The sequence below is a fragment of the Ambystoma mexicanum genome, chromosome 2p (assembly GCF_040938575.1).
Source record: "Ambystoma mexicanum isolate Mex_15411 chromosome 2p, UKY_AmexF1_1, whole genome shotgun sequence".
Lineage (NCBI taxonomy): Eukaryota > Metazoa > Chordata > Amphibia > Caudata > Ambystomatidae > Ambystoma > Ambystoma mexicanum.
The window spans coordinates 76,592,347-76,617,694 of record NC_090923.1 but is presented as its reverse complement, the minus strand read 5'-3'; the positions used below and the strand labels follow the sequence as shown (position 1 = coordinate 76,617,694).

The window sequence follows — 25,348 nt, the reverse complement described above, 5'->3', positions numbered from 1 at the left end:
CAACAGCTTTCGGAAGTGCGCATCACATTGACAACAGCCCTAGATATTCTTCAGCAGCACGAGGTATGGATACTGACCGCTCCATCGAGCGTGATCATATAACGCGATTCCATTTGCTATACTTTCTTCCCTATTAACACAAGTACTGTGTTTCAGGGAGACGATGGAGCTTCCACTTCAATCACAAGATCCCATTTAGATGATGCAGATGTAAAGAAATCGGAGAAATAAGTCGATTAAATCTGATCATATTTAAATATTCCTTGATTCTTCTAGACAATGCAACATTTGTGGTTATCTCTTTAGATGTACCTGTGCCGTCGACCCCAATTGTGTGTTATGTTTACAATATTGAAAACCATACTAACACAAGTACTGTGTTTGAGGGAGTTGCTGATGCCTCCTCTTCAATACAATCATTCGTGGGAGTCCATGCAGAGCCAGAGGTATGGATACTGACAGCTATATCGAACTAGGTCATCAGAGCCTGAATACTTGTCGTTTGATTGTTCCACACAATGTATAAACCATGTTTGTCTATTGAGATGTACATGTGTGTTCGTCCTCACGTGCGTTTTATGCTAACAATATTTTGATACACAGTAACGAAAATACTATGTTTCAGGGAGTCGATGGAGCCTCATTCCGTGCTGCCTATGCGGATACAGAAAATATAGTCGTTGCAGCGCAAGAGGAAGGGGAGACATGCGGATACGTATCGGAGCAACAGCGTGCAGATGTTGAAGGTCGTGTCAAAAAAGTTTCAAAGAAAAGAAACAAAAATAAGGTTAGTTACAAACAGTTCATAACTTTAGAATTTTTTTTGTGCTGGGGACTATTTTATGTTTTTTTCCAAGTCAATTGTACTATACTTTATCTTGTGTTTAAACTGAACATCCCTTTTCCAATCTATCCTCTAGTTACCCGTGGGTGTCCGAACTATACATACACAGACATTGAAGCGAATGAGAGATGTTGCTTGCCAGACCATTTACTATTAATTCAGAACTATTAAGACCAGAACTATTAATTCAGACGCCGCGTGTTGAGACTAGAGATGCTCATGTCCAATGGCCAGAACATGAAATGAATGTGTCCGGAGAATCCAGTAAAGTTGTAAAGGACCATTGCTACAGTACGGCCGCACCACCGCAACAACATGATACTGGATGTATTGAAGATAGCTCTGAAGTAGTTGCAGATCAATTTACACAATCTACACCCACCAAAAAATTGTCACCAAAAAAGCTGTCGACATTGTTGTGTTCTCCCATCAATGTTGAAGCAGCAGATGTTGAAATGACAGAGAATGAACCAGCAGCAGCATTCACTGACGCATCGGAACTTGATAGCACCGATATTTCTTTCAAATGTGGTGAAATGTCCTCAACGTCACAGGCCGAAACAACTTTGACAGTCTAATGAAAGAGGGCAAATACATAGTATTCGACAGTTGTTTGATGGATTTTATAAGTATGCTGAAATGTGGGCCTTCCGTGAGAGGGAAAGTATGTGGGAAGCCATTGATTCATGTGACTCGTCAAAAACAAGGCAGTAACGTCACAATACATGCCGCCTGTAGATTACATCATACGTTCTCATGGTCTGCACAACCGATGCTGGGGAAACTGCCAGCAAGCAATCTACTGTGTGCAGCTGCATCACTTTTTAGTGGCTCCAGTTTTAGAAAGTTAGAGTCTTTCTTTCAGTTTGTGGGACTCCGTTTCATTTAAAAAACGCAGTACTACAAATACCAACATGATTATCTGTTTCCGGCCATTAGTGATGCTTGGAAAATTGAACAATTGTCTCTAGCAAGTACATTCGAAGGCAAACGATTCAGACTAGCCGGCGATGGACAGTGCGACAGCCCTGGATTTTCTGCAAAGTACTGCACCTACCACTTTCAGGACATGGATAGTAAGAAAATTGTGAGTTTGGTGGTCGTGTAGGTAACACAATGTACATCCTCAGTGGCCATGGAGAAACTAGGATTTATAAAATCAGTGGAATATCTGCAATTCGAGGGGAATGCACATCGACCTCATAGCCACGGACAGACACATTTCAATTGCCAAGACAATGAGAGAGCAGTTCCCACATATTAAACATCAATTTGACGTATGGCATCTTGCTAAATCAATCAATAAGAAAATCTCGGGTTCAGGGGAAAAAAGGGTTTAGAAAGTATTTAAGAGTGGTTACAGTCTATCAGCAACCATCTTTGGTGGAGCTCCAAAACTTGAAGTGTCAGTGGAAATACTACTTGAAAAATGGCGGTCACTGATGCACCCTTGTACCAACGTGCACCGCTGGTCAAAAAACCTACATTTCCACCAATGTGAACATGGCCCTTTGTCCTCAGTGGAGGCACGGAAGAAGAAGTGGTTGAATCCATCTTCACCGACACACAAAGCCATTGAGTAGATTGTTTTTGATAAAACAATATCAAGAGATTTGAGGGGACTGACAGAATTCTGTCACACAGGAGGTTTGGAGGTGTTCCACAATATGTGCCTAAAGTACAGGGCAAAGTGCTTACATTTCAGCATACAGGGCATGAGACATAGGACTCTACTTGCCGTCTTGGCCCATAACGAGAATCTCGGCCGTGAACAATCTAGGACTACGGGTAATTGTAAGGACGCCTCGCTACACTAAGGCCTTTTCAAAAAGAAGTAAGCAATGGGTAATCAAACAAGTCTGAGGAAATGGAGTTCGACTTTGTCAAAAGCCTTATTGTTGCTGTATTAGAGAAGCACAGATATGGAATTATGAACGTTTCTGTGCAGAGCACTGATCCATTGCCACCCAACATTGCCCCTGTGCCATGTCCACCCAAAGGAGAGCTGGTTGTGAAGTACAAATCCCGGTTTAAATAATTGTAAAAAGATTGTCTTTTTGTAAATAAATGTTATTGTACAGTGTGCATACAAAGTACGCTAACCCTAACCCCTACCTTCACCATCCTGGGTGCCGAACAACCTGGGTGTCATCTTTGAATTCTCTCTCTATTCACCTCATATTGCTGACCTTGTCTATATGTGTATGTATATATTTTTGTTGATGTAACTAATTTTCGCAATCTCTTCTAAATGCTGGGCACTATTAACCGAGGGGAGGCTTGCGTATTGCAAATAATAAACAATAAATCTCACTTTCAACTCAACTCCGCGGGTACTTTATACTTTCCCTGACCTTCCCCAAAAAATTAAAAGTCTCAATAGTTATGGTTCTTTGGGGCTTCAAAGCTCGCAAACAACGAGGACAAAATTGGGGGCCTTAGAACGCGCCAAGCGAGCCGTTGCAGATGGGAGAGAAACCAGTTCGCATTTGCATATTGAGGCGCACTACATAGATGGATTCGAAACTTCAAGTTCTCACAGATGGCTTTACTACGGGTTGTTGCAAAGAAAGAATGTATGCTCATTTCTAGTGAAGGTCAGCGGCTTTGATTTTCAGCTCGCGCCCTGAAGAGGCCCACAACTCGCACTGGCAGTATAAGGTTCTATTGTTTTTTGACCTTGAGAGACAGGGACCATGCCGAAAGAACTTCATTTGAAGGGGGTGGGGGATGCAATAATGTAAGAGACGATAAGGCAGAAAATTCTGAAACTAGACCGAGTTTCATGTTAGTTCAGTATACGAAAAATCGTTGTCAAGAGCATAGTGGGATTTACGAACTGCATTACGCAGAGAAACAATGGAAATTGCAAATATAATGTAAGTAACGCTTTAGACGCTTTTATACCGGAATGAAGAATTAATGAATGGATGCATGAATAAATGAATGAATGAAGAGCTAGGAAAACGTTTGTGGGATCGTCCTTGTAGCGGGCACATGGGCATGCAGGTCCACATTCCACACGCATGTAGACAAAAAGTAATTTCTCATCGTGAACTAACCTTGATTTATTTCGTTAGTTTTCGCATTGATTTTAGAGCCGAACATACTCCATTGCACTATCCTTGAAAGCAAATAGTTTCAGCTCGGCCGTAATAAATAAAATGAATAATATTAATAAAGATCGGCTGGCGAGACTTATTATAAATTGTATGTTTTCAAACAGGTATATACTTCCTTTTTGCCACTGCCACCAGTTTCAGACCCCGGCAGTTGGTTACTTCAACCGCCAGCTGCAGCTTAATGTAAACAACTGCACCATTCTGATGATTTTATGGGACGATCGCCAAGGGCCCATATGCCCTTACGCGGTACTAGCGGCTAGAAACAACATATCAACCTTTACACTGGCCTAGTGCCTACTTGATGGAACAGCCTTGCGGTTCAACGTGCGACAAAAGTGCTTCTTTGAACGAAAACCAACACCCTGTGTACCATAAAGGAACAGCGCGTGACTCACGATAAACTTTTACGAATTTGCGGATAGAGATAAAAGAAAATAAATGACTTTCGGAGTTCATATGGCAATTGCTGAATATCCTATAGACATTTAATGTCAAATAAATGTACTTTATCACATTTACCGAGTTGCTGTTTGATTTCAAAATACAGTTTCATATTCCGAATTGTGGCGCGCTGTGTTGTGAGTTGATCTGTGTTGTTTTCCGGGTTCTGTGTGAAGTCACGTAGAAGACGACTGGGCGCGTTTGCCTACGCAGCACAGAAACGTCACAGAGAGGCGGGTAATGTGAATGTTTTGATAATGTCAGGCTCAGGGGCGGGGGATATGATTTAGTGCCGCAAAAGCAGGTCAGTCAGGGCGATGGGGGAAATGATAGGATTATCACAAAATGGCAGCTCCATGATGCCTGTTTTCGCGTGCGTTTAATGGACGAAAAATCGGGTAAGGTCCATAGGAAATAAAAAATTTTGACCAAACTATTCCTTTAAGGGAAGCAATAACTAACTTATTTTAGGATAACACAGTTATACTCAAAGCAAGTAAAACCTATACACTTTTTACAGGGGCTATCAGCAACTTAAAAGGTAGGTATAAACCTAAGACTATTTTTGTGTCTGTCTACAAAAGACAGAGGAAAGCAAAACCCAGTGTTACGCTTTATGAAAGACTCAAAGTTGTTCTAGATTGATAAAAACTAAGACAGACTTATTCTGGACAGTCTAAAAGAAGTCAGGGGAAGCAAGACCCCCCCGTTTTGGAACCTCAAACATTTATCCTAACAGGAATAGTGAAGTGTAACCAACAGCATTACTTTTGGGAAGAGGCACACGCAAAGCGTAGGGGAGTAATAGAACCTTAAATCTACTTTGTTAGAATGGTGAAATATTTTCTAAGGAAACAAAGATGTTACATATACTTTTCAGAATGGCAAAACATGTCTAAGGTAAGTAATGACTTATGTAACTGTTCATTCAGAGTTACAATTACCAACCAACATCTTATGCAAATAAGTAAATTGTAAACACTTATTCTCTTTTCTAGGCAAAAGGCCCATCCTTACAAATCTTTCCCTTATTCTTGGAGTGTTCAGTGGCAGAAGGGGGGGGCCAGTAGGGTCTAGTGTCCAACAGGCAGGTTAGAATAGGTTCTTAAATAGCAAAAGTCAGAGTTCTGAAGGGAGAACGTTAGAACAAGTACTTTAAAGTTAGTTGAGGGTCCAGGGGCTTCACAGAAGACACTACAGGAAGATTCCGGCAGGGGCCTGGGTGAACTGGACGAGAGAACTCCTAATCACAGAAAACACCCCAAAACTACACATGAATCACAAGAGACGTAAGGTAAGTAAATACCCAAGCCAGCACAGTACATCAGCACAGACGAAGATTTTGCAGCAGGACGACTTCAGGCTCTGCATTCAAGACGACAGAACACTGGAACGACTTTTGCAGCAAGGGTCACGGGGAAGGCTCAAGACAAGGTTTTCCTCACGGATGGATGGGGCTCTATGGATCTGGCACCTTTTTCAGGAACACAGAAGACGACAGAATATCACTGGTCGGATTCTCGTTGTTTGCAAGGTCCAGCACTCTGTTGAAGGGACTTTCTTTCGGACCGGAATCATGCCTTTGGAGGATCCAGCAGGATGACCACGAAGTTTCAGCGAGATTCTGAAGACCATGCATCGCACAATGACTCGAGGTCCCAGGGTATTGGGGTATTACAGCCCTGCGAGGTCGCAGCACAGCGTGCGATGACTTAAAACGTGGGATGGTCTCACCATGCTCTAGGTTGGTTTTGGTACCAGTGGTAGACTACCTCTTCAGCTTACAGGATCAGATTTTATGCAGAAACAAAGCCAATCAAACAGCCTTGCAGCATTCTAACTTGGGGGTTGGCAATCCTTTCAGGACAGCCAGCCTCCAAGTTTGAACTGGAATCTCACACTCAGGCTGGAAGACCAAGGGCAGCAGAATTTTGGACGTCTCCTTCACAGACAATATGGAGCCTGTTGACTGCCCAGTAGATAAAAATAACGCAAAGGAATGACCCGACCTGGATGTCAGGGGACGACAAGAAAGGACAAGGAATACTGAAATGGTGAAAAATCAAGACAGGGCCATTTTGTTAAATGAGCACCCATAGATGCCATTACCGGGGCTTTGCAAACAGCCCGCGGTAAAGGTGCACCAAATTAGTAAAATGTTTCACTGACACCAGCCATTAAAGGTAGGTGTTAAACAAGATTGTATGCAGTACCCTTTGGGCACACTACAATACCCCTAACCTCCTGGCAATAGGGACTCAACTTTGGTATACGTCTGTACTACACAGGTTGGTAGCGTGTTGAGCAGCCAGGCTTATCTCAAGAGGGGTAAATGTGAGCAGTAGGGGAGTTACACAGATATTCACAGTGACAAGTATTCAAATAAACTCTTACACACAAGGTTTCTTGAATAAACTATTATTAATTTAACACTCCAAAATAAACACTCTTAGATTCCTTAAATCAGCAAATACCCATTTGGGATGACATACAGACACTTCCTACACCCAGTGACTTAAATAGCTATGACACTGTGGACATTAATATATCACAATTGCATGTAGGTCGGTGAAAGACAGATTATTAGAATAAAACAAGAGATCTCACAAATATTTCTGAAGCAGGTAAGCACTTTTGATAACCCCCAAAGCAAAGTAAGTTAACCCTTTCCTGGGAGGAAGACAAAACACACAGTCAGCGGTAAGAATAGTTATTCAGTGAGCCAGGCCCGGCCAAAGTCAATTGGGCAAAAGTCTAGGTGAGCTGAAGCAATTCTTGCATGTAGGTCAAAGTCTTGCACAATGTTTTAGAATTCTTTGTAGAAAAGAAGAAATCAAAGTATGGCCACAAGCTGATTAGGGTGCTTGTGAGGTAAAGAAGCTCTCAGCAACTCTACATAAGCAACCAAGACAAGTCTCAACTGAGAACAAGTGAGGTTGCACAACAAGAGCTAAGGTCTTAGACTGTACAGTACCTTTGGTTAGAAGAAATGGTTCCAGCTGGCTTTGGTTGCTGTGCAGCTCTGCAGATCCTGTGTTCCTTGGCCTCAGTCGTGGGGATAAGAGGGAGGACGTCTGGAGGACTCTTGCACTGTAATGGGACGGTCAGCAACAGAAAAGGACCAACTTCTATTCAGTGGCACTTGGCGGTTTCTGCTCCTCGCGTCTCTGCAAATAGCACCACCACGGACTCTTGGTTATTGAGATGGGCTTTTCTTGCATCTGTGGTCCGGCACTCTGTTGAGGCGGCTCAACTCCGTCAGTCCTGCTTCCTGGGAGTCCAGAGGATCTTCCTGGAGCTCTTGGCCAACTTAAAAATAACACCCACGATCTGGCGTGCCTCTCTCTGGCTCTTCGATTCCAGCAGCTCCAGTGGAAATTCAAACAGCTTTGAGAGGATGTCCAGGTGGCTTACTTTGGAGTTGATTGGTCCCAACAACTCATGGGGAGAAGTCGTCCTAGCAGGGCTTCTCTAGTCGATGGGAATTCGGAGCTTCAGCACAGCAGCAGGCCTTTACCGGTCAAACCAATGATCCAGGAGTTGCAGCAGGAGTCTCTTCCAAGTTCTCCTTCATCCAGTGGTCGACACTGCCTTCCAAGCCAAAAAGCCTCGCCTTTTCTGCATGTTTCTCCCATTTATTCAAGCCTAGCTGCCAGTCAAACAGCAAGGGGCTGTCTTTGCCGGAAAGCCAGCCAGCCAATCACCTTTGGGTGCATTCCTGTAACCAAGGGAATCAAGCACAAGGAGTTTCGGGCAAGTCCCTCAGTTCCTACTCCCACCAGACACCGTGAAGCCAGAGTCGGGCTTCACTCGTGAATCCCACCAAAGACAAAACGAACAAAGGGGCCAAAGCTGGCTTGGCACGCAGAGTAAATCTCAAGAAGGGCCTTTCAACACAGAAATGGCGAAAAAAGAAGACCAGGCCTTTTTGACAAAAATGGAACACTTGGGTGCTTTACTGCTGCTGCGAACGCAGCCGGCTGTAAAAGCACACCACAGTAGTTAATAGTAAACCACTGCCACCAGCCATTCATCGAGGAAAGGGCAACTCAAAAATGTAACATGAGAAGCTAGACAAGGGGCTACTAAGTAACCCCTCCAGCACCCTATTGTTAGATAGTGTGTGCTGGGTCTAGAAAGTTATGATGTAAGTAAAGTCAATTCAACTTCACTGCTCTTAGAAACAGTTTATCCAAGAGAAGGCATGTAAACCTTTGGGGAAATCTGAAAGACTTCCCTGTGCCACCGCACTGAAGGTGCTGTGTGGTACAATGTAAAAGATGATGCCTATGGAATTTGTCAGACTCAACAACCAAAAGAAACACAATTCTCAATACATAGCAAAAATACATGAGAGTGTGGGAAAAAGGGTCTTGCTCTCTCCAGGTAACCACATTAAAGTCCTCAAAATCCAGCAAAGGTGTTGGTGGTCTCCAAGGTAGAGAGGAATTAGCACATTTCTGAGAATTTTCACCAATACTAGGTATGTCCTTGTATCATAAATGTTACATTTAAAATGAGAAAAGGGGATACCTCAGTATCTCCCCACCACTCCACATATGGTGGGGGTGCAGGTCTCACTTAATGAAATGTTAAAGGGAACCAAAGATCCTCTCTACCCTTGGGAACTGTCATTCTCAAGGTTAGCCAGAGAAAGGTAAAAGGGGAGGCCCTAGGGCAACCCAGCAACAATAGGCACTTATTGTCAAAAAGTTGTTAGAGGATAACCTTTAAAAGACACTATGGAGAGTCTTACAAATGACACATATAAAAAGAGTAAAGGATTCTGTGAGTGTGGGGGGAAAAGGTTCCCACTCAGAGGTATAAGGAAAAATAATCCAGTAAAATCAAAACTTTCTTGGATTGACATAGGCCAGGAAGATGTATCATTACTATGAAAATCGTATTTATTAAATCGAGTGCAAGTGTCAGTTAAGGGGTTTTGAACACAGGACTGAGAACGCTCTTTTGGTTAACATCCTGACACATACAATACTTACTTTTGTAGAGGCAGAGAAACCCCTCTTCGAATGAGGGATAGATGGGAGTTATACAAGTCTAGAGCAAGCACCTAACATGCCACTGTGTCCAAGTCTTAATCTTGATCCTTTACAGTGTGCTCAAAGGTCTTTGTACTCAACTACAGCCCTCCTCCCTCCCTCCCTCCTAGACTAAGCCTGGCTACTCGACCATAGCTACCAAAGCTTTTGGGTAGTTCAGTCCAAGCCTAAGAGATGGAGTCATGTATATCTAAGAGCGAGTCTTCTGAGGTCCTACCACAGGTGGACTTTAATAAAACTCTCTAACAGGTACCAAATTAATTTAAATATTTTTCAGAGCCAAGATAGTTCTTATAGGGAGGTTAAAACAACAACCAAAGTACTTATTTGCTTTCAGGCTTAATCCTAAAATCTCTACAAAAATGCAAATGACTTATGACCGTCCTTAAATCCACATTTTGGGGCAAATTTCTTATGGTAGCAGTTCGAAGACATCAAACAGGAAGACCCTCAAGATGAATTGAGTGTGTGCATTTAAAAATGCAGCAAGCGAAAAACATGAGCCATAAGTCAGCAAGCAATGATCATACTCCAAAAGGCAGTGAAGGAGCACATTTTATACAGGGCAGTATTAAAGCTGTACGAAGGATCATATTTCAAAATACTGCTACTTCGGAGTACATTTCTCACAGTGGAAATTATGAGGCAGAAACCAAGGGACATCTAATAAGGCAGCACTACAGAATAAAATCTCGCTAGAACAGTTAAGGAAAAGATTACATGGGGCAGCAATTAAGTGACATTTCATAATGCAGCATTCAGGAAGCAAACATACTAAGGGACAATCAAAAGGCAACAGACGAGGCGTACATTTGGCAAGGGTGTACTATTGAAGGTGCAAATATTACATAGCATTAAAAAAGTTAATCTTTTCCAGCCGTATTCAAGGTGTACATTTTCACACGCAGCTAATTAGGAGACATTGGAGGTAAAATCATATAGGATAACAGTCATAAGGGAGCAATCGAAAATTGCATTTTATTGCGCAGAATACTGGAATCTTGTTCCAAAAGGGGGCAGTTGCATGCAATTTTGTTAATCTAAGATTTGTGCAGCGTCTCCAAATCTGCCCTTGGACTTCACATGGCAATACTGCAGGGACAGAATTAGGTGGGGGGACAAGAACAATTATTTGACACTGCCCTTTGCTACTTTAGTCTTGGGATATAGGGCAAGAATGTTTCTGCATAACCCCAACAGCCTATAGGTTACGGAGTATGGGTGTGAGCAGAGTTTGGGTTAGTCTTCGCTCACAGTGGAAATATTCCCTCAACTAAAAAGCAACTGCAAGGAAATTTATAAAACAGCCACAGTGGCATGGCATTGCTATGGTCTCCTGAGGCTCACTGGGTTTCTGATGCAGCAAGGTCAGCAGGGTCAAAGCCTCAAGCTATGGACACAAGACGCCAGCTGTCAAAAGATCTAGAGGAGCTCTGGACAATCGGTCTAGAGATCTAACCACTCACCGTGGTGACATGGGGCTCCTGCTTGACAGAAACATGTTCTGTGGTTGCTCTGGCTGCCACATTATCCAGTCCACCGTCCTCTACATGGGATTTTTCTATTTCTCCTTTTCGGACATCATCCTTACTTGAAAGGGTGTGCTGGTTGGCTCCAGATTGCGTTTTATCATGTTGGGTAGGGCCAGCAGGCATGGCAACTTTAGCACCACCCACTGCACCTTAAAAAGGGGGAAAAAAGGGCTTATGTTTAGCAACAGATCACATTTACCTCTAGGCAGATGATCAAATCCAGGCAAAATACAGTCTCTCCACACCATTAAAAGAGAAACACAGTTTCACAGGGTCACATTCACAAGAGCAACACAAAACTGTGCAAAACAATTTAAAGAGTAGGCAAACATTTAAGTTTCTGCAGTCTTAATGGGTCTATGATAAAACACTGGAAATGCAATTAATAAACCAAGTGTACACTGTCACGCTTAGTATTGTGAGAAACCTCAAACAAGTTGCAGATTTGATACCTTTTACTGGACTAACTGAAAAATCTATGCAGAAACTTAACAAAACATTAGTTTACTATGTTTTTAAGCTAATGCTTAGTCCAATAAAAAAGATACCAAAATCTGCAACTTGTGTGATTTTAAAACTGGACTAACACAGCGTCTAACTTTTTTGCACTTGCTGTTAGGACAGTTTTTCTGAAGTCCAACTAAGGGCTTAGTAAAACCATTCAACCGAGGCAGTACCAGACTCCACGCTTAGTATACTTGTGTACATGGTAGCATAGTCAGAGCAGCCAAGCTTATCTTAGAAGGGAGAGAGAGGGAGTGTTGTAGAATCAGTACAAATGAAATTGTAATACAAATGGTCCAAAGAAACACTGAAACACTATGTATGTAAAAATAAATGATTTATTTAAATACTGGTAGGCCCAAATAAATCTAGGGGTAAATAAGTACTAACGCATTATATGCAATCACAATTATAAAAACACAACACTGTACTTGAAGGTTGTTAGACAAGATTTGGTGCAGTATCCTTTGGGTGCACTACCACAACCTTGACCTCCTGGCAACAGGAACCCAACCTTTGGTATAAGTCTGTACTACACGGGTTGGCAGTGTGGCTGAGCAGCCAGGCTTACATAAAGAGGGGTCAATGTGAGCAGTAGGGGTGTTACACAAATATTCACAGTTTTAAGTATCCAAAACAAACCCTTATACTCAGGATTCTTGATTAAGCACTTATTAATTTAACAGTGAGTTTGACTAAGCCTTCTTCAGCAGGGGCAATATAATAGTAACACACAAATACACTTAAAAATACACACCGTTATTTTCTCAAATTCAGCAAGTACCCATTTGGGATGGCACACTGACACTTACTACACCCTCCGGTGACTTAAATAGTTAGGACACTGTGGACATTAATATATCACTGGTACATTTAGAGCAATACTGAGATGGGTGATTCTGAAGCAGGCACGTACTTTTGAACCCCCCCAACACAAAGTAAGTTAACCTTTTCCTGGAGGAAAGGTAAGGCAGAAGCAGAGGAGAGAAGAACAAGTTACTCTTACCTGGTAACGTTCTTCCGATGAGATGGTCCGACGACGTATTCTATATCTGACAGTAATCACCACAGCTGTGCTGCTTCGGAAAATGTTCGGCGTCTGCGTCGAGGACGTCGATGCACCGTCCCCGAGGACCTCCTCCGACGGCCGATGTGATAAGTAGGACGCACGACGCCCGTAGCCTCAGTTGTAGTTTTTTCCCCCCAGAACGTGTGACACCAGTCTTCTGCCAGTCAGACACACACGAGGCCTTGCGGAAACGTAAGCTGCAATCGCATAAGAAATTCTGCAGTGGGAAGGTAGGGAGGGAGTGATATTGAATACGTCGTCTAACCATCCCATCGAAAAACGTTACCAGGTAAGAGAGTAATTTGTTCTTCGAGGGGATTGGGTCCTCCGACGTATTCCATATCTATGACAGACTACCAAAGCAGTACCAAAACAAGGAGGTGGGAAAATAATTTAGAACACAAATTTAGCATGCCCAATCAAATTACGGAATAAAGGACTGCCTTGCCAAAGGCCAGATCCTGTCCTCGGATGGAATCGAGGGAGTAGGAACAAGTTACTTACCTGTAACTGTTCTCCCGCATGGGTCTGGCATGGATTCACATGCTCATGAATATTCCCCGTCGTCAGGCTGGGAATCCTCGGTAAAGAAAAAACCAGTATCAGTTTCGTTTCTGATCTGTCTTTCGTAGTAGCAACCAATCACTGATCTCTGCGTCATACTGACCACAGCCAATGACTGCCCTCTACCTAAGCCCCGCCTCTGGCAGCCATCTTCAGATTTGGTAGCACGTGAAGTGGCAGTATGACCAAGTGAAGAGCCGCAGAGGGGTAGGCGGGAGGGTTCGCATGTGAATCCATGCCAGACCCATGCTGGAGAACAACAGTTACAGGTAAGTAACTTGTTCCTTCTCCAGTATGGGGTCTGGCATGGATTCACATGCTCATGAATAAAGAATACATAGCAGTACACACATGCACAACCACGGAAGCTGGCAAAGGCTCAACATTAAGCATCACATCAAACTCAACATTAAGCAAATCTTACCTCCTCACCAGGCTCACCTTAGGCGAACAGGTTGCGCAGCACTGCTTGGCCGACCCTGGACTCCTCCCTGGAATCCCGATCGACGCAGTAGAATTTCGTGAAGGTGTGCGTCGACCTCCACGTAGCAGCCGTGCAGATGTCCAGCAAGGGCACACCAGATAGGAACGCTGTGGTAGCTGCGATCGCTCTGGTGGAATGGGCTCTCGGACGGCCAGGCAGGGGTCGGTTTGCCAACCGATGACAGTACATGATACAGCCGGAGAGCCATCTGGAAATGGAAGCCTTCGAGAGAGCCTTCCCCTGATTGACAGGTCCAAAGTTCACAGAGTTGTGACGTCTTCCGAAAACCCTTTGTGCGGTCCACGTAGAACTTCAGCGCTCTAGCCACATCCAGCGAGTGCAAAGTCCTCTCAGCCGGCGACGAAGGCGACGGGAAGAAAACAGGCAACACCAAGGGTTCGTTGAGGTGGAAGTCCGACGGCACCTTGGGCTTGAAGGAGGGGTGCGTCCTGAGCACTACCCTTGTGTCGTGAAAAGTCAAGTACGGGACCTTGCAGGAAAGGGCCTGGATCTCTCCCACCCGTCGTGCGAAGGTGATGGCCACAAGAAACGCCGTTTTCCACGATAAGAACTTCAACGGGGCCGAGTGCAGAGGCTCGAACGGAGGTCCCATGAGCTTGGTCAGCACCACGTTGAGCTCCCACGCCGGGGCCGGAGCCTTCACCGGCGGGAACGATCTGAACAGTCCCGTCATGAACTCTTTTACCAGACGATGAGACCACAAGGACGTCCGGCCCGTGGTTCTGGTGTATCAGGAGATCGCAGCAAGATGAATCTTGATGGACGCATGTGCCAGTCCAGCTTTGGCCAGCGTCAGCAGGTACGGTAGTACTTGGGGAGCCGTAACCCGCAGAGGGTCAATCTTCTGTGCGTGGCACCAGACAGAGAACCTCTTCCATTTGTGTCCGTAGCATTTAAGAGTTGAGGACGCCCTGGCCTTTGCAAGAACCTCTCTGCAGTCGGCCGGTATGCAAGTTCAGCAACTTCGGGTCGTGATGGAGGATGGCGCCTCCTTCCCTGGAGAGCAGATCCGCGTCCACTGGCAGCTTGATTGATGGGGATGCTGACAAATCCAGAAGGTCCGGGAACCATATCTGCCTCGGCCACGCAGGTGCGACGAGGATCATCCTGCACCGGGACCTCTTGAGCTGGTTGATGAGCCGGATCAGCAATGGCAATGGAGGGAACGCGTATAGGAACAGGTCCTCCCAGGGGAACGAGAAAGCATCGCCCATTCTCCTCGGCTGGGGAAACCTGCTGGCGAACCTCCGGCACTTGGAGTTCGTAGCCGTCGCGAACAGATCGATCTGGGGTGTGCCCCACCGTCGGAAGAGACGGTCCACTAGATCCTGTCAGTTCCCACTCATGGCACGAGCGCAGCTCCCTGCTGAGTGAGTCGGCGATGGTGTTTTTTATCCCTGCCAGATGAAACGGCACCAGAAACATCCTTTGGGCGACGGCCCAATGCCACAGATCCTGCGCCTCCCTGGACAGGGCTGGGGACCTGGTTCCGCCCTGTTTCCTGATGTAGAACATGGTGGTGGTGTTGTCGGTGTAGGAGCTCACCACCTTGCCCTTGAGGGACGGAAGGAAGGACCTGAGGGCCCAAAACACTGCACGGAGCTCCAGGACATTGATATGGAGGGCCTTCTCCGTCGGGAGCCAAAGGCCTCTCGCGTGCAGATTCTCGGTATGCGCTCCCCACCCTTCCAGGGAGGCATCCGTGGTCACTGTCCCCTGGTGGCCGGGGGTCTGGAAGTCCATGCCCGCCGTCAGATGTGCGCGGGTGCCCCACCACCGGATCGCTCGTCGGAAACTCTCGTCGAGTGTGATCCTCTCCTCGAAGCTGCCCATCGTCTGGATCCAGCGCGCGTCCAGGAACTCCTGCAACGGGCGCATCCGGAGCCTGCACAGGGGGATGAGGTAAATGCAAGAAGACATCATTCCAAGGAGGGACTTGATGGACCTCACTCTGGCCGCGTCCGCAACCAGCATCCGCTGCACCTTGCCCAGAATGTCCCTCGTCCTTTCCTCCGACGGGGAGGCCAGAAGCGACACTGTGTCGAGTTTCGCTCCCAGAAACAGTGCGTCTTGCGCGGGGACCAGGTGGGACTTGGCGTAGTTTACGGAGAATCCCAGGTCCGTGAGAAGTTGGACGGTCCTTGCCGTGTGCTCCACAGCGAGCTCCCTCGTCTTGGCTCGGATGAACCAGTCATCCAGGTAGGGGAAGACGTGGATCCCCTCTCGGCGCAGCTGCGCCACCACCGGTGTGAGGCACTTGGTGAACACCCTGGGTGCCGACCTTAGTCCGAAGGGAAGGGCTCTGAACTGATAGTGACGCCCTTGGACCACGAACCTGAGAAACTTTCGGTGTCCCTTTAGGATGGGAATATGGAAGTAGGCATCCTCCAAATCCAACGACGACAGGAAATCGCCCTCCTCCAGCTGACCCAGGACGTGTTGGAGGGTGACCATCCGGAACTTCTGTGCCTTGATGAATTTGTTCAGTCGTCGTAGGTACAGGATGGGATGCCATCCTCCCGTCTTCTTCACGAGGAAGTATCTTGAGTAAACTCCAGAGCCCCGAAGCCTCTTTGGGACGAGCTCGATGGCGCCCTTCCTGAGCATCGCCTTTACCTCCCAGAGAAGTTGAGGGACGTGAAGTTCTTTCCTGGCCACAGGGGGGACGCGCGGGCACCTTCTTTGAAACTCGAGCGCGTGACCCTGGGCTAGGGCGTCCAGCACCCAACGGTCGGTGGAGATGGACTCCCACACGCTGACGAAGCTCGCCAGCCGGCCTCCCACCGGGGTGCTTCGGTGGGGGCCCGACCCCACGGCCGGTTCAGTCCTGCTTCGACGAGGCTTTGCCGCCTTGACCTCCTTGGCGACGACGGCGGGGTCCGCCTGACTTGCCTCGTCCCCTGTAAGCTTCCTGCGACGACGAACGGGCCGCTTGACGGTAGGTGGAAAATCCGCCGCCGGAACCTTTGGAGGCACGCTATCCTCCGCCGCTCCGAAAGGGCGGCCGCCGTTGCTGGAGAACCCCAAGAGCCCGGGCCGTCTCCGTGTCTGCTTTGATGGCTTGAGGGAATCGTCCACTGTTTTCCCAAACAGGTTGTTTCCATTGAACGGCATGTCCAAGACTCTGGTCTGCACGTCTTGACGGAAGTCAGTAGCCTTGAGCCATCCACGCCGTCTAAGGCACACGCCGTTGCCCAACCGGCGAAATCCAGTGTCGGCGATGTCCGTCGCAATCGTAATGGCATGGTCCGACGCCACCTCACCTTCCTGCAAGATCTCTAGGGCATCCGCCCTCTTGTCGTCCGGTAGGAAGTCCAGCAGGGGTGCCAGTTTGTACCACAGCTCCCTGTCGTAGCTGGCTACGATAGCCAAGGCGTTGGCCGCCTTAATCGTCGTCGCTGCAGACGAGATGACCCTGCGTTCCATCGTATCCAATTTCTTTCCCTCGCCGTCCGGCGGGGAAGTCGACGTGGAGGCCGCACCCCCCCCCCCCGCTTTCTTCCTGGCCGCCGCAGAGACGACGGAGTCCGGGGTCGGCTGTGCTCTGCCGCAGAGACGACGGAGTCCGGGGTCGGCTGTGTCGGGAGCCACAAGGGGGCCGCATCCGGGACACGGTACTTCTTCTCGTACCGATCCCTTCTAGCCGGCGTCGTGGATGGGTTCTTGAGGAGGGCGAGGCCCTCATCCCAAATATCGTCCAGTAGAGGCACGGAGAGGACCGTCTTCCTCTTGGCCTCGCGTCGTTGATAAAGGAAACCTTCCTTCTCCTCCGGGCAGAGCTGGAAGAGCTCGGATGCCCTGGCGATCATGGAGTGAAACGATCGAATCTCGTCGGGCGGGGAAGCCCGGGTGGGAGGTGACGACGGCAGATCCTTGTCGTAAACCTTGTCGTCCGTACCCGTCGCGGCCGTGTCAGTGCCCGTATCATCCCCACGAGTCGTGGACGGGGAGGAGGGCTGAACAGGGCGCAATGGCTGAAAAGGAGGTGGAGGGTGAATCCTTCTTCTTAGGGGGGAGGGCTCCCAGAAGGGCCTGGCTCCGGGTCCCCCGTCGGGAGCGGTTCCTCCGCTGGTGGTAACGGCAGTCTCGTCCTCATCTCCGAGCATAAGGACTGTATAGCCAACAAAATGGCCGCCGAGTTGTCTTGCGGCACTGGTTGAGGGGAGTCCGACGGGGGGTCAGGGGCCCCGTCGGCACCCTCGACGATATCGTCGTCTCCTACGTCGGGATCCCTCCCGACGGGCTGGTCTTCTTCCACGCCAACGCCGTGGCTTAAGACCTCGATCAGCTCTTCCTCAGAGGTTGAGGCCGAATCCACGACGACCTCCTGCCCCCCCTTTTTCTTCTCCGTCGGAGGTTTCACGGGGGTCCTGTCGATGGGCATAAAAGAGGACTCCCTCCGCGGTGGCAGGGAGACTGAGCCCCGAGGTCGCCACCACTGGTGTAGCCTCCACAGGCTGAGCCAGGGCCGCCGCGACTGTCTCGATAGAGGCCTTGGCCGGATGGATTAAGGCTTTCACCACCTTAGGCGCGCTCACCGCCTTCTCCTTGGGGGGTGGGAGGGAGACACTGCCTCGCTCTCCCTCCGATGGGGCCTTCGAGCTCGACCAGGGCCTCTCCAGGAGCTTCGCCGGGTGCTCGGCCTTCCTCTTACCCGAACCAGAGCGTTGGCTCGTGGTTGATGGTGCCGGAGAGGATGCGCCCTGCCTGGCGCCCGTAGAGCCCGACCGTTCGGCGCTCCCGGTGCCAGCGGATTCGCGGTGCTTGGCCTTGTGATGGACCCCCGTCGCCGGGGCGTCCTCAAAGGTCTTAGAAGACCGCTCGGATTTCTTCCTCTTCTCGCCTGACGGGCTCCTCCCTTCCAGCCAGTTGGCGAGACGTTGATGGCGGTCCTTCATGGTCCGCTCCGACATATTGCCGCAAAACGCACAGTCCTTCTCCACGTGCGTCTTGTCCTCATGTAGGCAGTAAAGACAAAAGGAGTGTTCATCCTCCTTAAAGACATTCTGAAGCTGGCATCCAGGGCAGACCCTGAACAGCTTTCCGGGCGTCGAGCTTCCCTTCTCCTGGGCCATGTCCGAGATGGGCCTGAGAAACTTCTGGAGTCCTCCAAAAGCGTAGCTTGACGAAATCTTCACCCTTGAGGGGCGAAGACGAATACGACACGGGTCCCCGTTGATCGGATGAAGAATCGGTGGAGCTTGAGGCTCTTTTTGACCGAAAAAAAATCGAAGTTTTTGAGAAAAAACGGGAAAAAATAGCACTAACGCTCGAGAGCAATAGCACGAGGATCCCAACACTTGAACGTGCGTTAAAAATCTGAAGATGGCTGCCAGAGGAGGGGCTTAGGTAGAGGGCAGTCATTGGCTGTGGTCAGTATGACGCAGAGATCAGTGATTGGTTGCTACTACGAAAGACAGATCAGAAACGAAACTGATACTGGTTTTTTCTTTACCGAGGATTCCCAGCCTGACGACGGGGAATATTCATGAGCATGTGAATCCATGCCAGACCCCATGCTGGAGAAGTGCGGTAACACTCGGAGATAGCCAAAATAATCCAACAAGACAAAGTCTGTTTCGTCACAGCTTGTCCCAAAAGCTTTCCAGCATAACCAATGAAGAGTTGATCGTCCACTCTGACCCGGGACACGCGTGAAATATAAAAGCTCAATGCTCTACTCGGATCAAGCCTATGGAGTCTCTCCTCTTCCTTACTAGGATGCGGAGGAGGATAGAATGCCGGAAGAACAACCTTCTGGCCCAAATGACATTCCGAAACCACCTTCGGAAGAAAGCAAGGACGAACTCGAAGGACAATCCTGTCCTTATGAAACACAGTGAGGGGTGGCTTAACTGAAAGTGCCTGTAACTCACTCACTCTGCGAGCGGAAGTAACCGCAACCAAAAACAGTTTTAAGGGTTAACAGTCTCAAAGGGCAAGAATACAAAGGCTCAAACGGAGCACCCATAAGAAACTTAACAAGGTTCAAATCCCAACCGAGCACCAGTAAAGGTGACGGAGGGAACACATTAGTGAGCCCTTTCAAAAACTGAGAAATTAAAGGAATCTTAAAATAGGAACATTCTTCAGACGAGCGCTTAAATATGGACACCGCCGCCAGGTAACCTTTAATAGTACCCAGTGTTAGGGAGAATTCTCTCTTTAGGCTGAATTTCCTAACCTAGTGAGTCCCCCAGCAGCTTTGCTGGATTTCTGGAGTTTGTTTTTTTCTCCTGCCAAGAGTGAGACTCTTTCTCCCACTCTTGGACATGATTTATGGTGTTCCCTTGACTGTTAATGTGTTTTATGGGCTATGGGGTCCTTTACTCCATAGGGTCTCATGTGTTTTTACTATGTGTGTTACACAGCACCCTCAGTGCAGTAACACAGGGGTGTCATAGTGACACCCCACCATAGACTCCATACCCTGGGACTGACTACTGTCTCCCAGGGCATGTAAAGTCACCATTGGCTTTACTAGTCCCAAATTATGAACAGAAACCAGTACAAACCATCATATTGTGGACGTACTGTTCGGGGCAATTCGATTGCCCCGGGGTCTGTTAGTCGAGGGGGCACGTCTCCGTCCCCCCTTATCGAGTTTTGGCTGGTGGCAGTGGAAACTACTTTTTATATTCAACCGCGAATATATACCTATGGGATTTTCCCATTGTTCGAGGCGACCAACTTTAATTATTTAATTCTCATAGCCTCGAACATACCGCCGGTTTATTTAATATTAATACGCCAGTTGGTATTTTTTGCCAGGACTCGATTCTAAAATGGCGTTTGTGTTCTCTTCTGTGACTCCAACCCAAGTCGAGCCCTTTGTTCCACTTTTGGCGGCCTTCTCCACAGAAGCCTCCAAAAGTGGTGCCACTCTGTCTGGGTACCACAGGGGGTGAGGGAGGGAGTTTAGGCACCCTGGACTGAGTTACCTTGGGAACTCAAGTCGCACTCTTGTGTGATTGGCCCAAGTGGTGAGCCGGCCGGCCTCACACATGGCAATCTTGCCATCCTGGTAGACTCTCCGGAGCAGTCCAAGCCGCCGCCACCATTCTCTGCAGAGCCATATGAAATGGCAGTACCGGGTCAGTGGGGGAGACCAAGATAGAGGATGTCCGTAAGATCATCCTGAACAAACTCCCCTGGGGGAGCCGACCATCCCAAGTACTCGGTGACCCGAGACATAAGGCACCGGTACGAAGAATCGGCATGAGTGCCAGGCTGAGGCCTACAAAACTCCACCTCCGGAGAGGTGTCCAGTCCACTGGCATCATGCAGTGACTGCCTCAGGTCTTAAAATTGGCTATGGCCCGAGAGAAGCTCATCTGGCACCATATCCGGAACCAAGCCCTCATCAACCTCTGAAATGTACTCCAGGCGGTGAGAGGAAGGCACCTGGGGACCAAAGCTATGCCTGACCTTAGTCAGAGCCTTTCTTGGGGCTACCCCCATGCCACGGGGCCCCTCCAACACCACCGCCTCGAAAGGCTTTGAGGGCGCCGAACGAACCAGCATCAAGTGAATCGGTGTCGACGTCAGCCGCAGCGCCGCCAGCATCGACGGCGTCGACACAGGCCTCGAAGCCAGAGCTCCGATTGTATTCGACGACCTAGGCGCCGACAGCGTCGACGACTACCTCGGAGGCGGAGCCCCGAGAGGCCGTCGACTACCTCAGCACCACAGGCGTCGACGTCTTCCTCGAAGACTGCACAGGATCACGCGGTCTAGAGCGCGTCGAGGACCGGGACCTGGAACGGGCATGGCGAGAACGGTTAACCTTGTCCGAGCGGGACCTCTCCCGCAAACCGTGCCGACCACCCGAGCCAAAAGGCGTGCGAGAGGTGTCTCTCGACCGATCACGACCGACCCCACTCGGAGGCGCGGACGGACCGGTGCCCTGCGATTCAAAAATCGCTAACTTCTTCCCGAAGGAAGCCCATTCCTCCGGTGTCGCTTGCATGGTGGGATAAGCGACCCGCCGACGGGCAGAGTCCCTGGAAGAGGACAGGAAAGGCGACCGATGCCGGCGCTTCCGGGAATGCCTCGAAGAGGCAGAGGAGTGGCGAGACCGACTGCTGGAAGGAGACCCACTGGACCTCCGACGATGACGCGGAGAATCGCCTCTCGAATCATCCGTCGAAAGCCCCGCAGACCTCGACTTCTGGGGCTTAGACACCCTACCTATCGACAATTTCTTCTTGCGCTCCCGCGAGGCCTTGGCCGTGAGCGACAGGTGTGCGAGTCTGTAACCGACATCTTGGACCCACAGTCCCTGCATTTTTTGATGCCCGGACGCGGGTCTGAAGACGAGGTAGACATCGTCACGGAGAGGCTTTTTCACAAAACCGAACAGGTTCAAAGAACCGAGAAGATTACAACAAAAACTTCAAAGAGACGAGGCGTACCGAGATTCACGAAGCGAACACGTTCGCGGAAAAAAAGTTACGTTCGCGGAAAAACATCGATGTAGGATGCAGAAAAATTTACAAAGCAGCACAGCTGTGGTGATTACTGTCAAAGATATGGAATACGTCGGAGGAACCAAACCCCTCGAAGAGTCATTCAGGGAGCCAGCCCAGCCAATGTTAATGTTAATTGGCCAAGAGTCTAGTTGAGCTGGAGCACTTCTAGCAAGTAAGTAAAAGTCTTGCACAATGTTTTAGAAGTCTTTGCAGAAAAAAAAGTAGAATCAATGTAGGGCCATGAGCTGGGAGGCTTGTGAGGGGTAGAAGATGCAAGAAACTCTACAGGAGCAACGAAAACAAGTCTCAACTGAGAACAAGTAAGGCTACACAACAAGAGGTAAGTCCCCTTGGTTTGCAGTACCTTTGGTTGGAAAAAATAGTTCCAGCTGGCTCCTGTTCCTATGCAGCTCTGTAGTTCCTGGGCCTCAGTTGTGTGGATGAGATTGAGGATGTCGGGGAACTCCTACACTGCAATGGGATGGTCAGCAGCAGCAAAGGACAAAATTCAATTCAGCTGCACTTCACGGTTTCAGCTCCTGGCGTCTCAGCAAATAGCACGACCACAGACTCTCCAATACCACACTAGACTTTCTGTACATCTGGGGTCCAGCACTCTTGAGGTGGCTCAGGCTTGGTCAGTCCTGCTTCGAGGGAGTCAGTAGGATTTTCCTGAGGCTTGGCTCCAAACTAAAACGCGATGCACTTGGTTTGGTACTTCGGTTCCAGCCAGCTTCGAGAGGATGTCCAAACAAGTTTAATTTAGAATTGACTGGTCCCACCAACACAAGGGGAGAAGTCGTCCTTGCAGGGCTTCTCTAGTCGAGATGAATTGGAATCTTCAGCACAGCAGCATGACTTCACCGGGCAAACCAACGGTCCATGTGTTGCAACAGGCGTCTCTTCCAAGTTCTTATTCGGATTCCTTCATCCAGTCGTCAACTCTGTCTTCCAAGCCAAAAATCCTCGCCTTTTATGCAGGTTTCTCCCATTGGGTGCATTTCTGTAACCAAGGGGATTAAGCACAGGGAGTTTCGGGCACCTCCCTCACTTCCTGCCCCTGCCAGACATACTGGAGCCATAGGCGTGCTTCACTCAAGAATCCCAGCAAAGACAAAACAAACAAAGGGACCAAACCTGGTTTGGCGTGCAGAGTAAATCTCAAGAAGGACCTTTCCAGCAAGAAATTACACAATGGTAGTAAATGGTAAACCACTGCCACCAGACATTCATTGTAGAAGGGGTAACAAAAAATGTTACATGAGAAACTAGACAAAGGGGATACTAAGTAACCCCTCCAGCACCCTATGGTAAGGTAGTGTATGCTGAATCTATAAAGTTACAAAATGTAAGTAAAGTCAATGTAATGGCTCTTGGAAACAGTAGTTTCACCAAGAGAATGTATTAAAACCTTTGGGAAATCTAAGAGACTTCCCTGTGCCACTGCAGGTGCTGTGTGTCACAATGCAAAGATGATGCCGATGGAGTTCGTCAGACTGCAAATCCAAAAGAAACAGTGTTCAAATCACAGAAAAATATGAGTAGGAAAAGTGTCAGGTTAAAAATGAAAACCTCCTAGAGTCCAGCAAAAGTGCTGGGGGTTTCTAAGGTAGAGAGGAATTAGCACATTATCGGAGAATGCTCCCTAACAAAAAAGGTACACAGACCAAAGTATAAAGCTCATTTGGAACACCTAAAAGTAGTTCTAGGGAAGTCAAAACCTTTTCATACAGATTCAGTATAGGTCACACCTATTCTTGGGGCGTAAAACCCAATGGTTACTTTCACAATTACATTCAGTAATGCAAGGGCAGTAGATCCTACATGTTGTGCAGTGACTCATATAATCAGTCAACTGGACAATATACTTTTTGTGAACAGTGGAACACTTATTCCAGGTACAGTAAAAACCTATAACTACTTTTGTGATAACACACAGTTTTACTAGGTGAGTAAAACCTAAGAATGTAATATTCAATTACGGTGCTTTTGAGATCAGTGAAACACAGAGTGAGATGAGCAGTAACTCATGTAACTTATTTTTGGATGGCACACAGCTAAAGGTACATAAAACCCATATACTTTTTATATCTCACAAGCAGTCCAGGTTAGATCATTCCAAACTATACAAGTGGCTGAGGTAGGACTTCTAAAGGACAGTTAGAAGAACAGGTTACTTTCTTACCTGGTAACCTTCTTTTGATGGGATGTTCCGACGACGTATTCCACATCTATGACAGGTAATCACCACAGCTCTGCTGCTTCGGAATATTTTCGGCGTCTGCGTCAATGACGTCAATACGCTGTCCTCGAGGTCCTCCATCGAGCCAACGTCACCGGATGTTATAAGTAGGACACACGACTCCCGTAGCCTCAGTTGTAGTTTTTTCCCCAGAACGTGTGGCACCAATATTCTGCCAGTAGGACCACAGAAAGCCTTCCGGAAACGTAAGCTGCAATCGCATAAGAAATTCTGTAGTGGGGCAGGTTGGGAGGGTACGATGTGGAATACGTCGTCGGAACATCCCATCGAAAGAACGTTACCAGGTAAGAAGGTAACTTCTTCTTTGAAGGGATTGGTTCCTCCGACGTATTCCACATCTATGACAGACTCCCAAAGCAGTACCAATGTATGGAGGTGGGAAAAGAATTTAGAATGCCCAATTAAATTGCAGAATAAAGGACCGAGGCAAGATCTTGCCCATGGATAGAATCCAAAGAGTAGTGTTTGACAAAAGTATGGACAGAGGCCCATGTGGCTGCTTCACAAATGTTACGAATGGGAACAACCTGTGGCAGAGCAGTAGAAGCAGCCACGCCTCAAGTAGAATGGGCCCGTAAGCCTACCGGAGGGTCCTTACCCGCCAAGCGGTAACATTCAGAAATTGCCAAGATAATCCATCTAGACAAAGTCTGCTTAGTCACAGCTTGTCCCAAGCGCCTTCCAGCGTATCCTAAAAAGAGTTGATTGTCCACTCTGACCAGGGAAATGCGTGAGATGTAGAAACTTAAAGCTCTTCTAGGATCCAACCTATGGAGCCTCAACTCTTCCTTACCAGGATGTGGAGGAGTATAGAACGCCGGAAGAATGACCTTCTGGCTTAAATGAAATTCCGACACAACTTTCGGAAAAAAAGAAGGATGAACCGTAAGGACAACCCTGTCCTTATGAAACACCATAAAGGGTGGCTTAGCAGATAGTGCCTACAACTCACTCACTCTGCAAGCGGAAG

The 25,348-nt window shown here is 48.0% G+C and overlaps 1 protein-coding gene across 3 annotated transcripts in view; it reads right to left on the bottom strand.

Annotated features, from left to right (window-relative positions):
• USP19 (ubiquitin specific peptidase 19) overlaps nucleotides 1-25,348 on the bottom strand; it is a 1,845,650-nt gene that overhangs the window by 1,509,473 nt on the left and 310,829 nt on the right. For 2 of the 3 annotated variants that reach the window (XM_069643288.1, XM_069643291.1), the window contains exon 10: nucleotides 10,937-11,151. In XM_069643288.1, the coding sequence (XP_069499389.1) occupies nucleotides 10,937-11,151 (215 nt within the window). The remainder of the gene's footprint in view (nucleotides 1-10,936; nucleotides 11,152-25,348) is intronic. The other variant, XM_069643289.1, reaches the window with a different exon arrangement.